Source organism: Copidosoma floridanum, unplaced genomic scaffold, assembly GCF_036245765.1.
Source record: "Copidosoma floridanum isolate Cflo_tuat_1 unplaced genomic scaffold, Cflo_Japanese_pri ptg000021l, whole genome shotgun sequence".
Lineage (NCBI taxonomy): Eukaryota > Metazoa > Arthropoda > Insecta > Hymenoptera > Encyrtidae > Copidosoma > Copidosoma floridanum.
Genome location: NW_028321898.1, coordinates 20,209,643 through 20,225,203, shown reverse-complemented (window position 1 = coordinate 20,225,203; position 15,561 = coordinate 20,209,643). Strand labels below are relative to the sequence as shown.

General features: G+C 31.5%; 1 protein-coding gene across 1 annotated transcript; it reads left to right on the top strand.

Moving 5' to 3' along the window:
* Window positions 1-2,931: 2,931 nt before the first annotated feature.
* On the top strand, window positions 2,932-8,428 carry LOC149374171 (ribosomal protein S6 kinase alpha-5-like). Its single transcript, XM_089594774.1, has 4 exons — window positions 2,932-2,949; window positions 3,097-3,212; window positions 7,954-8,230; window positions 8,333-8,428. The coding sequence occupies exons 1-4, from the start codon at window positions 2,932-2,934 to the stop codon at window positions 8,426-8,428; spliced, it is 507 nt and encodes a 168-aa protein (XP_089450900.1).
* Window positions 8,429-15,561: the final 7,133 nt, after the last annotated feature.

The window sequence follows — 15,561 nt, the reverse complement described above, 5'->3', positions numbered from 1 at the left end:
TATTCAAAACGAATGTTAGGCAATCTGTTGTATTTTTTGTAAGAACACATGTATCTACTTTTTATGCTGAAATTGTTATATAAAGCCGTTATCTCACTGATCCACTCCTGCCTTATCAAGTGGTATTTCTAAATTCTCCAATATTATTAAAGATTCAATCGACCGATAGTAATGTATATATTATAAAAATAAATTCTTATTAATTTTTTTCTCTGTAACGGCAACTTTAATAAAAAATATACAAAATACAGTTTTATATGAAGAATTTGATGTAGATTACAGTAGTATTTTTAGAATTTAAAAATTTTTGAATTTTACAAAAATTGGCCACCATATTGGATTCGCCATATAGTTTTTTTTAAATTTAACCCTTCATTCGCAATCAGCGACCTCAAAAACGTAGGAATACATACCAAACTTGATTATTTTTGTGTTATGCAACAAAATATAATGGTAAATTTATGGAGTTTTGCCCTCAACCTTTGTTTTAGGCAAGTTAACGGGTGACGCCCATTATGCGACTTTGATGAGTTGAAAGGGGATTAAAAAAGTTAAAAAATGAAAAATTTAAAATAAAAATAATCATGGCATACTTTTTGAAATTTCGATTTTAAACTTGAAAATGGCAATTTAGGGGTGTAAACCACCCCCAAACATTTTTTAAATATTTTGATCTTAATTTACGCGAAAAAATACATTGAAAACTACCCCTATATTGTACATTAATTTTTAATTTTCCAGAGAAAAAATAATGATTTTCGGTCTAGAGAGAAAAATTCCGATTTTGTGACCGTCACTGATGGTCATGAGGTGGGTCAAAAAATCTGAAAATATTAGGGGATTGTTTTCTCGATGAGTACGATCGATTGCGCTAGATAAAAAAAAAATCTATTTTTTAAGCGTTCGCGTTGACGTAGAATGTCCCATATACACGCAAAAACAACAATAATGCGAGCAACCACGCACTAAGTGAACGTTGCAAGCACGCGTACTAACACTACCACATGTGTAACTGCCAATAAAACACAAGTCTCTAACTTTTAATTGCTATAAGTCACTTCGATTGTTAGTGTGTATTCGTAAACAGTTGCCTCAAAGAACGCCAAATATATGACAAAAATTTAGAGCTCTGTCGATGTAATCGGCGTACTCTCTTTTAGCGATGTCTTTTTATTTTTAATTTGCATGAAGAAAAATCTATCCAATTAGGTACGATGGATGTAGAAACATACACGACTAAAAAAACTCCTTGTTAAGGTATACCTTGAGCCTTGCTAACAAAATCTTCGGAGTCAAAGTTATGTTGGCTTGCCGTAGTAAACATTCAAACATTTGAATTAATCATCATTACTTGCGGCCTTTCGGAAAATGTAGTCGTGCTTGATCTTCGAACTGCGGCTTTTGGTATCCAAAGCTTACCTTGGTTTGAGCCTTAAGTACATAAATATTTACAGTCAAGGTTTATTTGACTAAAAATCAATGTTTATCAATCATGCATAAAGTATACCTTATAATTAGAATCTAATTTCCTACTGCAAGTTGCTCGATAATCGTAATACATTCAAGATTAGATTTATTGCATCAATAAAGTTTTGTACACTTGTCCTGTAAGTGTAAAAAAAAAGAAAAACAAAAAAATGGCGTCTGTTATTTCTGACAACTTGGTCACTCGTACAATACTTTTTACAATATTAAGCCACATTAACCAAGAACTATCCTGACTTATTTGAGAAAGCTAGAAATTCTCGTGGTAAAGATTAATACCGTTTCAGCCAATCATGAAATAGTTTAAGTAGAAAGTCGAAGCGAGCTGCCAAATTTAATGCTGAAATCATTAAAAAAAGAACTATCAAGTAACTTTGAATATTTCAAGCATGTAGCATGATAAGTGGCATTGAATATTTCGACTTGACAATATTATCTACTCTTTGCTTGTAGACGTAGAAGGATTTATTAAATTTATTTCTTATACGTAATTAAATTATTTGAAATTTGGAAAAATTAAAGCATCAAAAATTACTAAATACTGCAAGAATTTTACACCCTCTACTCGATGGAAACCACGGGGAGGTGGCAGATACTTTTATCAGGAAAGGATTAAGAGGACGATAGAACGAGCAATTATTCAAAATATATACTTGTTAGTGTTTATCTGTAAATGTTATTTTGTGTGTTGATCATAAACAATACGGTTGATGGGTAGGTGCTTCTAAGGTGTGTGTACGAATATTGCTTGGACGAATCATAACGAAGATACATCATAAAAACATAAAGTATGTGACAAATAAAAACTTATTGTAAGAAAAATATTATAATTATTAAAAAATTAGATTAATTTAAAATAATCTTTCATGGTACAAATCATCGTTTGTGTTGTAAATATTCCGCGTCGATGTTGTAACTTACTGCTAGTTACAAATTCTTAAGTAAATGTAATGTGTTGTATCTTAGATAAGAGTTTCAGTTTTTTAATTTGATAATATTTAGCATAACGAATGCCGGAAAACATTATCGTATGTGATATTCGAGTTAAGTGTTTGTACATTATTGATACTATAACTCTATTAAGCAGCATAAAAAAATCTACCGTTAATTAGTATGAAACTGCTAAAAGGTCAAATTTTCAAATTTTGAGATTAAATAGAAAAAAAATTTTCCAACAATTATTAATTGTTTGATAACTAGGTGTTTTTGATTTGACCTTAATCTTCAAACACAGAAAAATAAATGTCTTGAAAAGTATTTAACGTTTCTTATTCTTGTTAGTATATTTTGTGAAACAGTTTGGACAAAATTTAAAGTTGCAAAATTTTTTGTGTAACATAGTTCTGAAAAATTTTCAAAAAGCTGATTATAAATATTACCAGTGCAAGGTACAAGTATTTTGGTAGTGCATACTGTAATATTACACTGTAATATTATGAAAACACGATGGTGTACATAACTACGGTAAAACAAGTAAAAAAAAAGTCATACAATTAAATAATCATCTGATCATCGTGGGATAAAAAAAATCAGTAGTCGCTTTGCACGCGCGATAAAATAATTGCATTCTATCGGAAAAAACACTCGTGACGTAATCGTTGTTGTTTTTAGCTGAAAATAATGTACCGGGATACAGAGCTGGAGAACGTTCTGGTGGACAAGGACGGCCACATTGTCCTCACAGATTTCGGCCTCAGCAAAGAATTGTGTCCACACAAGCGCACTAGGTATAAGTTAGGACTTACTTCTTTTGTGGCAACCTTGAATATATGGCGCCCAAAATAATCAAAGGACAGGATGGTCATAACTATGTAAGTAGTACTCTTAAGTACCTGTATCATTGTATCTAAGAGCCTATTGTATTTATGCATATGTATATATATATATATATATATATATATATATATATATATATATATATATATATATATATATATATATATCTCTTCCTATATTATACAGTTATCACGGTGGGGCATTCCACACAACCCCTCCTCCTACAGCCCCCCATTCAACCCCTACCGCCTTCTTCCCACAAAATAAGGTAAAAACCTGTCATTTTTTCCCTTATTTTGACATATCGCAGTTTTTTCCGATACCCCCCACAGCCCCCCCAAACATTTTTTCGTGACCCCCCACCGCCCCCCCGCCGTCTGCCACACTTATTTTGGAGACCGTGGATTACATCGTATGGTAAAATTATACCGTGTATTGTCTGTGGTAAAAAATTTAATAGACAAACACATTTACGACGACATAAAATGATTTATCAGTCTGATGATAATATAGTATGTTCAGAATGGGGCAAAAAGTTTTCAAGAAAAGATTCATTATTAAGACATTGCAGAAGCATTCACAAAACTGTAAGTAAAAAGATGTTTAACATCATTAATTAACATGAATAGAATATTGGATTTTAGTAAAAGGTTTACGCATTTTTTTATTTCAGACAATAGATTGAATTTTTCAATATAATTTGACGTATCTTTGATGTATTTCTATACAGGAATCACAATTTGAGGCTAAAACAAAATTTGACGTGGTGATGTAATATTCCAACAATTACTTTACAGCATAACGAAAAAAGTTAAACATAAGTGACAATAAAATTATAAATACAAAAATTACAATACATACATACAAGTTTTTTTAAGCTTTGTATTATAAAACAACTATAATTTTAAACTATAATCGTGCAATACAAAAATAACATTAAATTATTATCGCTTACATTATAAACTTTACTATTGTAATATCATAACATCTCACTATAATAGTAATTATATTTTATCAGTGATGTTCACTCTACAAAGAAACTAAATAATATTATAAGACTAAGACTGATGTGTTGAATAAAGTATCACTTCCATCTATGGCTTCAAAACGTTTTGATAATTGGGTTCCAAGACAAAGCTGTTAGTAAAAAATTCTTTTTTCCTAAACCTTAAAGTTAAGAAATTTTGAGGTCCAGATTTTAATTAGAAGTTCATACGTAACAAAGTTTTTATTGACAATGTTTACTTATCTTTAGTCTTAGGTAGATCTCTATATACCTCTCAAGTCTAATATCAATCGCAACTTGATGATATAAAAATATTTACGTTATAATAATGTTTATAAGAGTACCACGTAAACTGCAAATTTTAGGCTTTGGTTATAAACATCTTAAGTAGCCAGAACCACAGGAGAAAAAAAAAAAAAATCCCTTTACCTCCATTTTAATAAAATACAAGTTTATGCTGACGACCATGACCAAGCGGAAAAGTAGTGTTGAGTAGTGTTGAGGTGCAATCCACAACACTGGTTGTGTAAGCGATAGATGTCACAATTAAATCTGACGAGGTTTTTTACCATGCCAATGACAATAGCATATATCTGCATAGTAACACAGCAATGCAGAGCCGGTATACGTATCGTTCGTCAGAATAGTTGTAAGATAAAAAAAAATGTCTTTATTTTTATTCTGTTTTTACCAAGTTAATTAGCTTTAGCCATCCTTAGCCACTTTATGCTATTCCTAAGCGCCACGATATGATTTATTTATAAAAGGAAAGTATTTAACGGATTTAAAAGTTGGGGGGTTGGCGCGCGAAGCGCGCATGGAGACGTCAGCCCTACTAGTATATATATATATATATATGTATACACTAGTGAGGCTGACGTCCCCCTGCGCGCTCCGCGCTAACCCCTACTGGTCTAACTTAAAAGGAGTGTCTTTAAATTTCATCTGTTAGTGGGGAGAGGTTGGTGCCCAGAATTTCGTAAAGAAGAAGAGTTTTTGATCTACATCATTCAGAATTATATATTTATCAGTAAATTTCCACACCACGCAGAAGGTACGATTATGGCACGTTGAGAGTTTTTTTTGGAACTCTCCGTTATGTTTAGAGAAAAAAGGTATTTATAAGCTTTGCTAGTTTTAACAACTTTCATTTTATTTGAATATGATTGAAAAAAAACAGTCTTTTAACTTTTATGTTGAATGTTAATACTATCATAAAATAACAAGTAGTTTCATCAATGAAAAATATCATTATATGTTACAATATTCTTCGATTGTATAAAAAATACTTATAACGCAATAAAGCCTTTAATGAATTAGATAATCTAAACAATATTTTTCTATTTTTTTTTTTAAATAGTCAGAGAATATAATTTTTTCTCTAAAATAGCCATATGAATATTCGCCCCCCTGCGCGCTCTGCGCGCCAACCCCCGGCGTAAAAGTTTGAAAGTTTTTTCCGTAAATCTTTAATCACTTGAAATTCATCTGTATCACTTTAATGTCATTTTTTTGAGAATATTGAAAAACACCAAACGTAAAAATTAATTTACTTCATTATTTTTAACTTTGTACAGAAATAAATATTCAAGATTTTTGCACATATTACATTATCATTTATAAATTTGAAAAAATAATATAAAATCTGCTCGTGGTTTCATTTTACTTTAAAAAACGCTTTCGTCAAAATTTTAAAATAAATAAAATAATTATATACTACCATATTTAATAATATGGTGATATTTAATTAAATTTTAACATTTAAATTTTTTTTACTTTGTTATGATATATCTTAACATACCTTTTTAATGAATCCTTGCTAGATAATTTTTTTCCGCATTCAATGCAAATATCTCCATTATGTGGATTATGTGTTTTCATGTTACTTTTTAAATGTGTTTCTCTTTAAAATTCTTTCTGACAAATATAACAATTTATTCTTTTTTCAAAGTTATGTTCTTTTATATGTCTTGTGAAGTGATTTCTTATAATTTTCTGTAATGGAACACGTTTACGAATCACAAAATTATTTCAGTATAATATAGAAGGAGCAATAAAAACTGGAGAATAAAATAGAAATAGAGTCTTCATTCCAAGAATAACTCAGAATAACATAGACACAGGAAACTTCTCAACAATACCGTTTATTTTGTATCGTAAGCAATTTCCAATTGTTGTGGTATTTGCTATGACAATAAACAAATCCCAAAGTCAAGGTTTCGATAATGTAGGTTTGTATTTTTCAAATGCGGCTTTATCAAGATGCAAAGATAAAAATAATTTATTTATTCAAGAAGAAAGGCAAAAAAATACAGAAATAAAAAATTTGGTATGAAAAGAGATTTTTACATAATTTATTGACTTAACTTAATGATTTTTATAGATAAATTGGCAATATTTATGGTAATAAATTGAAAGTCACTTATTATTTTTCATCATTTAACAAGTATACATGACATGATGTATATTTTTTTTACGATGATAATTTTTGTTAAAAAATTTAATGATTTACAATATTAAAATACAACAATTATTATTTTATAACACGTATACGTTGAAGCAATAGGTAAGAGACAGTCAGGTTCTTTACATTAAGATAATATATATAAATATACATATAAAATGTTGATACATTTAAAACATGTATAAATTTATAATATTCATAAAACAAGTATACATATGTATCGTTATAAATATTATCAGAATTTACGATTAGGTGCGGGGAGTTCTGTCTCTTCGTGGTTATGATAAAGCTCAATTTAATAGGTTATTTACTATACCTTTTTAAATTAGGCAATACTTACAAAGTTATTATTATTCAATAAGTATGTAACGTTTTAATGTATATATATATATGTGTGTGTGTGTCTGTGTGTCTGTGTGTGTGTGTGTGTAGTTATATTATGTCGTATATGTACGTATAAGAATGAACTAATGTTATTTTGTTTTAAAATAATAGTAACACAAGAAAGTTGAATGCACCAAGAACTTTATACTTATCAATGACTTTTAACAATTTAATAATTATTATATTGCAATTTTTAATAAATTATTTATTAACATTATTACATAATAAAACATAAATTTTATGTTCCATTTATGTGTATTAAGAACATCTATTTTCCTCCTTGGTGGTGTGGAAAAGTAGATGAAAATAAATATTTTTAAAACTAAGTAAAATTAAAATTCATTGTTTGTAGAAGTAATTTATACTTATTAGAAAAAGTTGTAAGAGGACAAGAAACATGGTGTGGAAAAGCTTTGGGAGACAAAAAAAATAGCGTGGTGGGTCTGTGGGGGTCTGTGTGGGGACAAGAAAAATGTCGAGGGGGGCTGTGGAGGAAGGGCAAGAAAAATGGTGTGGGGGGCTGTGGAGATCTAAGAAAAAAGTTATAAAATGTCAAATTAATCATTAAAACGGTCGAATTTCAGCTTATATGTGTGGGGGGCTGTAGGGAGATATGTCGAATGCCCCACATAAATAACTATATAATATAGGGATATATATATATACACGTGCCTATAACAAACTCTTCTTGATCTTCCATATGCTTGCGAAACTAGTAACAATCAGTGGATTGGTAGAGATCAGAATCTCATCTATGAGCTGATGACCGACATCCCACCGTTTTTCCTGGAGCAGGAAAAAAACCTGACAGCTCGACAATATCATAGCTCATCCTTAGATCCAAGCCCTCTTATCCGGACTCAATGAGCCAAAACTTCAGCAACTTCATCAGAGCTTGCTTAATAAAAACCCACGCTCGTAGCTGGGAAGTGGTCCCAAGGACGCTATGGAGGTCGAATGAAAACAAGTTGTTTGGTCGCTTTGACTTTGACTTAAAGGCGCTGGCAAGGCGCGAAGTCTCACTGCCCAAGGTCCCCGAAATCAGCCACGAGCTTAACACGAGTAATTTTGAGGAGGAATTAAACAAGATCAACGTCGTTGAGTATGAGGGCAAAGTCCTCCAGAATACATGAAGGGTGTGTTATCCTCACTTGTTATTTAATTTAAAGCATTACACGATTAAACAAATAACAAATACTATTAGTTTTTTCCCACAGGGATACACTTACGTGTCACCAGTCACCATTCAGAATATGATGCCGGACGAGATAAACCCTCGGCTTGCAAACCAATCTCCGATGTCGCCACAGTGATCCATGAACCCCCGGCGCTTAGCCCTCAAAGCTTATATGCATTACGAGGAGTCGAGTTTCTTCGTAAAGTACGAGCTCGAGAACCACGAGCTGCTTGGCGACGAAATCTACTTGGTGTGACAGTGCTGCCAGGATCGTGAAACACAGATCGACTTTGACATTAAAATAATGCCTAAAATCCAGTATTGGCAGAAACTGTTGAGCGCATGTCAAAGCCTTCAAAATATTGGTAAGCTGATCGATGTACACGAGGACAGTGCACTCGTGTATTTAATTACTGAGCTTCTAGCTGGTGGTGAGCTGCTGGCACCCGCTTATTATTATAATTGTTATTATGTGTATCCATTATTATTATTGTCATTGTAGATGCCATAGGTTATTCACTTGGAACATTTCTATAGCCTCCTGTTACTTGGTACATTTGTTTAATTTCGAGCAGACAATCGAATTCGGGTATGCACAGTTAAAGAACACCTGCCAGCGCAAGCGCACGTCCTGATTCACGATATACCATACGCGGCGCCCGAGGTGATAATGTGCAGTACGAGCCTTGACGAGCGTTGCGCCGTGTGGAGCCTCAGGGCCGTTGTATATGAATAATAATTTTTTCTTTTTTATTTTTTTTTCTCAATACTCATCATTTTAAAAACCATGGATGTAACTAATGTATAGTGTCTCATATTGTTGCAAAAAAGCCATGAAGCACGAGAAAGCAAACAGTCTCAGACTCGGTCGTGCTGGTAGTGGATGTGTCGTCTGGGCATTTCATCGTTGCAGCCGAAGTACTGGAGCCGAGAAGTCCAAAAAAAAAAGTGCTCCAACACGATCAAGATAGTTTGGAAGTTGACGTCCGGGCCAGTGACGTGACCGTGCAAAAGGCGCGTAGAGCAACACTGATTAAATGACATTCAATCAATGCTGTTCTGATTTGCGTTTTAAATAGTATACCTGTAATCGCAAGCAGCCATTTACTGAAATTGCCAAGTATTACAAGAAACTAATGAAATTCAAAGCATTTATTGCATAAAAACTATTGCATATTACTTTAGAATTTTTGTTAAGGTTGGGCGACTTGCTATTCCTTTTCACATCCTGTCACAAATCTCTTATTTTGTAATAAATGTCATGCATAAGAGAAATCAGCTTTTCAGATACATTTTGGCGGTAGTCATATTATAAACCTCCTAACAGGAATAAATTTACAGACATGACAAAGGGCACTAGTTTGCTTTGCCAAGGTCTTTTATTGTACAGCACAGAATTTTTGATTATTAATATATAACTTTTAATATATTTATTTATTAGTTTCCAAACAATGTGGTCCAGAAACAGCTCATTACAGCGATCTTTATAAACACATTCCAGTACAAAAGTTCAATATTTACAACTACCAATAAAAAATTCGAAATTGTATTAAAAAATATATCCAAACTTAAGTAGTTAATCTTAGTTTTATCTTAGTCTATATATTCTATGTATATATATTCTATAAATTATTCTATATCTGTCTTATCTTATGCCTAGATAATCATATCATTTTGTTTACTTACTTCATCGTTACTGTACATATTTAACGCTTAGAATACTTTTTGCACCTTTTTTTCTTTTTCGTATTATCAACCCTACTCTATATTTTTGTCATTTTACACGAATAAACATCCTTTAACATTTTATTAACATTAATATTACCATTCAATTCTTCGCATATTTTATTGCCTTTTTACAATTACACATTCTTTTATTGAATGTTCTAATGGAACTTCAAATATACTACGTTTTTAATGCGAAAAAAAAATTTAATAACTCATTAATGCAGACTCTCGAGGTGAGAACACAAATATAGAAAATATTAACATAGCGTAACGCTTGAAGGCTCAAACGATTCTTCCTTTATGGTAGGGATTTTATTAACCAGTATTTTTATTAGTGAATTTATAATTTTTTTAGGGATGCAATTTTGCCTATATGATTTGATTTCTGCTTTTATGAGAATGACAGAGATGTACATATAAGTTAATCAATTAAAATGCATTATAGTTAGCAGCTATTAAGCTTAATATTATTTTCCTATTATAGCCCCTAGAAAAATTATCTAGTTTTACCCTGCAAGGGGGCAATTTTATCACCTAGAAATTTATAATATACGCCTTTAATTTATATTTATATTCTTTTATTTATTATATTTTTTCTTTTTTGACAATTAATAAAAGACACGAAATCTGTCAAATAAACAATTCAAAGAATCAGCGCGAAGGACATAATCCGCGCTGTCGACTGCGCGCAGGAAGCTAGATGAGATATGCGCAGGAATCATCAGCAAATACGGAGAATTGATTGTGCGCCGAGAGATAACGTAGATTACGGCGGCGAATTATCTCAAAGTCAGCTATAAAGGCACCGACATGCGAGGAAAAGGGTCCTCTTCCAGCAAACCTGAGACGCGTTGATCCGCTGTCTACCCAGACCTGGAACTCTCCCGTGCACCGGTACTAACCACGTCGATCACGAGCCAAGAGAGAGAGCGACCACGTATTTGAGAGACTAGGGATAGCGACGGCGCTTCTTGGGTGAAATACTTGGATAGATTACTAGAGCGTTGCTCTAGGTACTCAAGGTCCCGAGAACGACCTAACCCTACGTAACTCGTTCAGGATAGGCATAGAGCCCATGACCAGCACCCCGAGACTATACTACTCTCGGTGAAACCTCCAACGCGAAAGAGAAATTTTGCGAGAAAATTTAAAAATCTTTTAAAATATATTTTGGAAAAATTTAAAGTTAAAAGTATAATCCGGTTTCGATTCAAGCACGAAATTCAACTTATCTTGAAATAATTCACAGCCTTTGAAATAAAATAGAAACGTTTCAGTTGGTAATTAAAAAATTAAGATAGTTATTAAAATAAATATAAGTAAAGAACCAAGCGATTAAAAACATAATTTTATCATTAAAATAAAGGTGAATAAATCTACAAAAAAGAACAATTGATTGTACTTATTTAATTAAACTTTCCCCTCCACAAATGATTACGAGTCTCCTTTTTTAGAGTTTAAGAATAAAAACTAGAATCGTAGCTGTTGAGATTTTCTATAAAATTATTTTACATAAAAGAGGAAAGCTGAGAATTTTGTCTGTACCCAAAAAAGGCAGAAATGAATTTATTTAGAAAGATAAAGACATTAACTTAAAGGAATATTCAAGGAACGATAAAAATTATTAAAGTAATAATCAAATATAATTACTGTATATCGAGCAGGAATTAATTGATTATTCTACAAGTAAATTTTAAAACTTGATGATAATTATTTTTAAATATTTTTTTTTTATATATAATCGGCAATCCGAGCTACTTCGCTCTTTTACACAGGGCAACGAACCCGCCCTTCAACATATAAACACTAACATTGGTTGTGTGTTGGTTCCTAATCTTAGAGCTTCCTCGGTACAGATAATTTTCTTAGCCGATTGTTACCACCGCCAATTGACCGAGGTTATAATCAAAAAAAGGGAAGTCGTAACCCATAGTAGGTAAAGGGTTCTATTTAATCCTTGTAAATTAAGCCCAGGAATAAACAGTAACGGCTAACAGCTAACAGATTAGCACCGCAACATTTATTTTTGGATCGAATCAGTTTTTTTTATTTTTGTAAAAATAGAATATATATTCCAATACAAAACGTAACGACGCTGACCTTTTATGCCTGTTGTTATAAACATATACATTTGAAGCCTTAGATAGTTACGCTGTGTTAATATTTAATTTTTTTGTGTGATAACCATACAAATCTGCAGAACTTTTTTCTTAATTGTTTTTAAATATTAAAGTATAGTAAAGCCTAACGTTGCAAATAAAGTGCGCCCGCAATGTGCAAAAACTTAATGCCCATCGTCAAACAGAAGTAGTTTTAAGCTGCTGCTTAATTATCCTAATAATGTCTATTCGTCCCATATGTCACTTGGCCTCAAAGTGTTCATTTTTAAATTAGTCTCCAACATCGTAATAATATTCAATAGCTTGGCGTTTTTCCTACGCTCGTCCTTTAGTTTTTTTCTGAGGTCTAGAACATTTCCCGATTCCTTGATTTTTGCGTGAATCATTACTAATTAACTATGTAAACTTTTAGAATCATACGTCATTGTTTGTATGATATTATCTTTCTCCTTAAGATACTTTTGCTGGCAAAAAATTTCTTCGTCTTTTTCACTAAGCAATAAAGTCAAAATGGAGATTTTGTCCCGTAGTTTTCCTATCGCCTCATTTTTTGATTGGGAAACTTTTAGTAGCTTAGTTTTTTTACCAGCAATTTGAGAACTAACACGCTTTAGCCGAGCTTTTATTTCTCTTAGCTAAAAAAATTGAATAAAAACATATACATTTGTTAAGATCGTTTTTGTTTGTTATTTAATTTTATCATTTAAACCTTAAATTTTACGATTTTCTCAAAAACTATAGATTTTTATTGTATCATACCTTCATATCCTTATAATGAAGAACCTGCTGATCAAATACTGTTTTATTAATAAGCTGAGATATTTTAGAGCGCAGTCTCGAAATGGTTCGTGTATGGGCAGCTAGCTCGTTCGAACTCTCCTCCTCGAGTTTTGTCCACAATCGTTCGATTCGCAAGTGCTGCTCTGATGTTGTCTCTGGAAGATATTCTTGCTCGAGTAGTAGTTCTTCGTTTTTCTCCTCCAAATCTTTAACCTTCTTGTGTACCTTATCTTCAACTTTAAAGTACTTTAACAACCTTTCCTCAAGCCTAAGGATTTGACCAACTGGTTCTTTCTGGGGATGGCTTAAATAATCAGCAGCGTGCGTCGCGCTTATCTGTTTGGGTGGAGAAACAATATCGTTTTTATGGCTGGTGCTTGAGCGACATAAGTCAAGCGCTTTTATTCCCTGAATTATGTTGTCAAGCTGAGCTTGAAAGTTAGATAATTCTTGATTCTTTTCTTTACTGGTTTCGAGAAGCTCTTCTTTCTCCAGCTCCTGAACATGACGATTGAGGGTCTCTTCTCTCTCAGTTTGGGTTTGAGCTTGTTTCTTCATATCCTGGATTACTAGGCGCAGTTCATCAATTTTTTCAGAAGACATTTTTAACTTTTTTTCGGTTTCTGCAGATTTTGACTCGGCCTCACGTAATTTGGCTTTTAAATTGGCCACCTGTTTTTATAAATATATATTTTGTTAGCCAAGAGTGTTAATGCCATCGACATAATATATTTTGTACAAAGCAGCTGAAGAAAATCGTAGAGAAGTGGATGAGATTTTCTTGACTCGTAAGATAAGTCAAGAGGAGTTCATCCAAGAGCTCAAGTTCGTCAAATCTTTTAGTGAAAACTTAAGACTCCAAGCTTATGTTCAATATCTCAAAAAAAAAATAAAAAATAGCTGTAGAGAAAAAGATAGCAATTCTTTTGAAGCACATTAGAAAAAGAACACTGCAGGTTAATGAATAACCTAGTTTTAAATGTAAATGAAAAATACAAAAGTAATATTAAACAAAATTGCGGCTGGAACCAAGACTAACAAATTTAACTTCGTAATAAGATAAAAGTTAATGCGGATTTTTTTTTGTTTTCTACATACATTTTTTCTAATCAAGTTATGTTTGATCCATCTCATTACTCTCAGCAACTTAAAGCTTAGTTCAAAATAAAATTACACTATCTCAAAAATGATAATCGTATGACAAATATGTCACTTGGTAGGTGATACTTGAAATTTTTTTTTTATTCATTATTAACGAGTAAAAAAAATTTTAATTTAAAATTTTTTATGTAGTCTAAGTCCAAGAAAGTGACAAACTGCAAAAAAATTCCAGCTATTGCTTAAAAATATTAAAAAAGCAAATGAACAGATACAAATATTAAAATCAGAATTGGAGGAAAATTACACCTAAGAGATGGAAGAATTGCGCACTTTTTCTGAATAACAGTGTTCAATGTTTAAAAAAAAGCAATGTTTCCAATAAATATTCAGTTGGCAATCAAAAAAAAAATAAAATCACAGCAAAATCAAAGGTCCAACTAAAGACTTGTTTATCAGGGGAAAATCCAGTCATAGTTTGGGTAATGGTGGTGATGCCACAGGTCATTTATTCTCTACTATACATGAGCAATATTTGGTTAATGCTTTACTGAAATTTTGTTACTTCGAACTACTTTTTTAATTTTTATTTTAATTCTACGTAACTGGACATAATGAGCAACTAATATTATTCCACTCCACAGCAAAATGATTATTTATTATTTATTCTTTGAGATATTTAATTTAATTTTTAAAGTAACTTAGTTTTGTGTATTGTAATTTTATAGGATCCAATTTTTTAACGTTCTGTCTTGTTTTTGTAAGCTCAACGATCAAGTCTGTTAAATAAGTTATCATATTTTCTAACTTAAGAATTTAAAAACAGTGAAGATTAATCACTAAAAAAATTCTTTTCATTAAAGAAAAATTAATTTTACCTTTTTAGTATAACTGTCAATGCAGGAAACTAGAAACCGGACTTCCATGTGTATCATATCTTTAGAATCTAATGCTTTTCCTAACGACGTTGTCAATGCTTCAATCACAACGATCCTTTGATGTAGGTCTTCAAACAACAGTCGAATCTGTTGCAAAAACGTGATTTATTAATATTCAACATTTGTGAGAAAGAAGAAACAAATTTTAACATTAAAAATTAATTAATATGCATTATATTATTCTTATTAATGAACTGTTCTAATTGTTTTTTTTTAAGTAGCTTATGCCTCTATTTTGTCAATTAAATATTAAGCCAAAGTAACTTGGCTTGGAGTAAAACTATATTAATCTTCTGGTGTAGTGTTCTTAAGAAATTAAAAATACTTAAATGCATCTCTTTTTTTCGTCTCGTTAAAAAAAAAAAAAATTGTTTGTTTCATCAAAAAAAATCTTGAACTTGGTCAAAAATCTAACACGATCATTTCTATTTTTATTTCGCACCTTAAATTTCGGATTTGTTATTCAACGTACAATATCTTTTATTAATCTTGTACTTATATATTTACGAATAATAAAGAGAACATTTTCACAATACACTGCAATCTTTACATTGTCTTTTGCAGTGAACTTTTTGTCTGTGTATTAGTAGTGTAGTATTTATATT

Coding starts and splice junctions, on each gene's coding strand:
- LOC149374171 (XM_089594774.1), top strand. Junction 3,213..7,953: donor TGTCCACACAAGCGCACTAG/GTATAAGTTAGG, acceptor GCTCATCCTTAG/ATCCAAGCCCTCTTATCCGG. Junction 8,231..8,332: donor TCGTTGAGTATGAGGGCAAA/GTCCTCCAGAAT, acceptor TTTTTCCCACAG/GGATACACTTACGTGTCACC.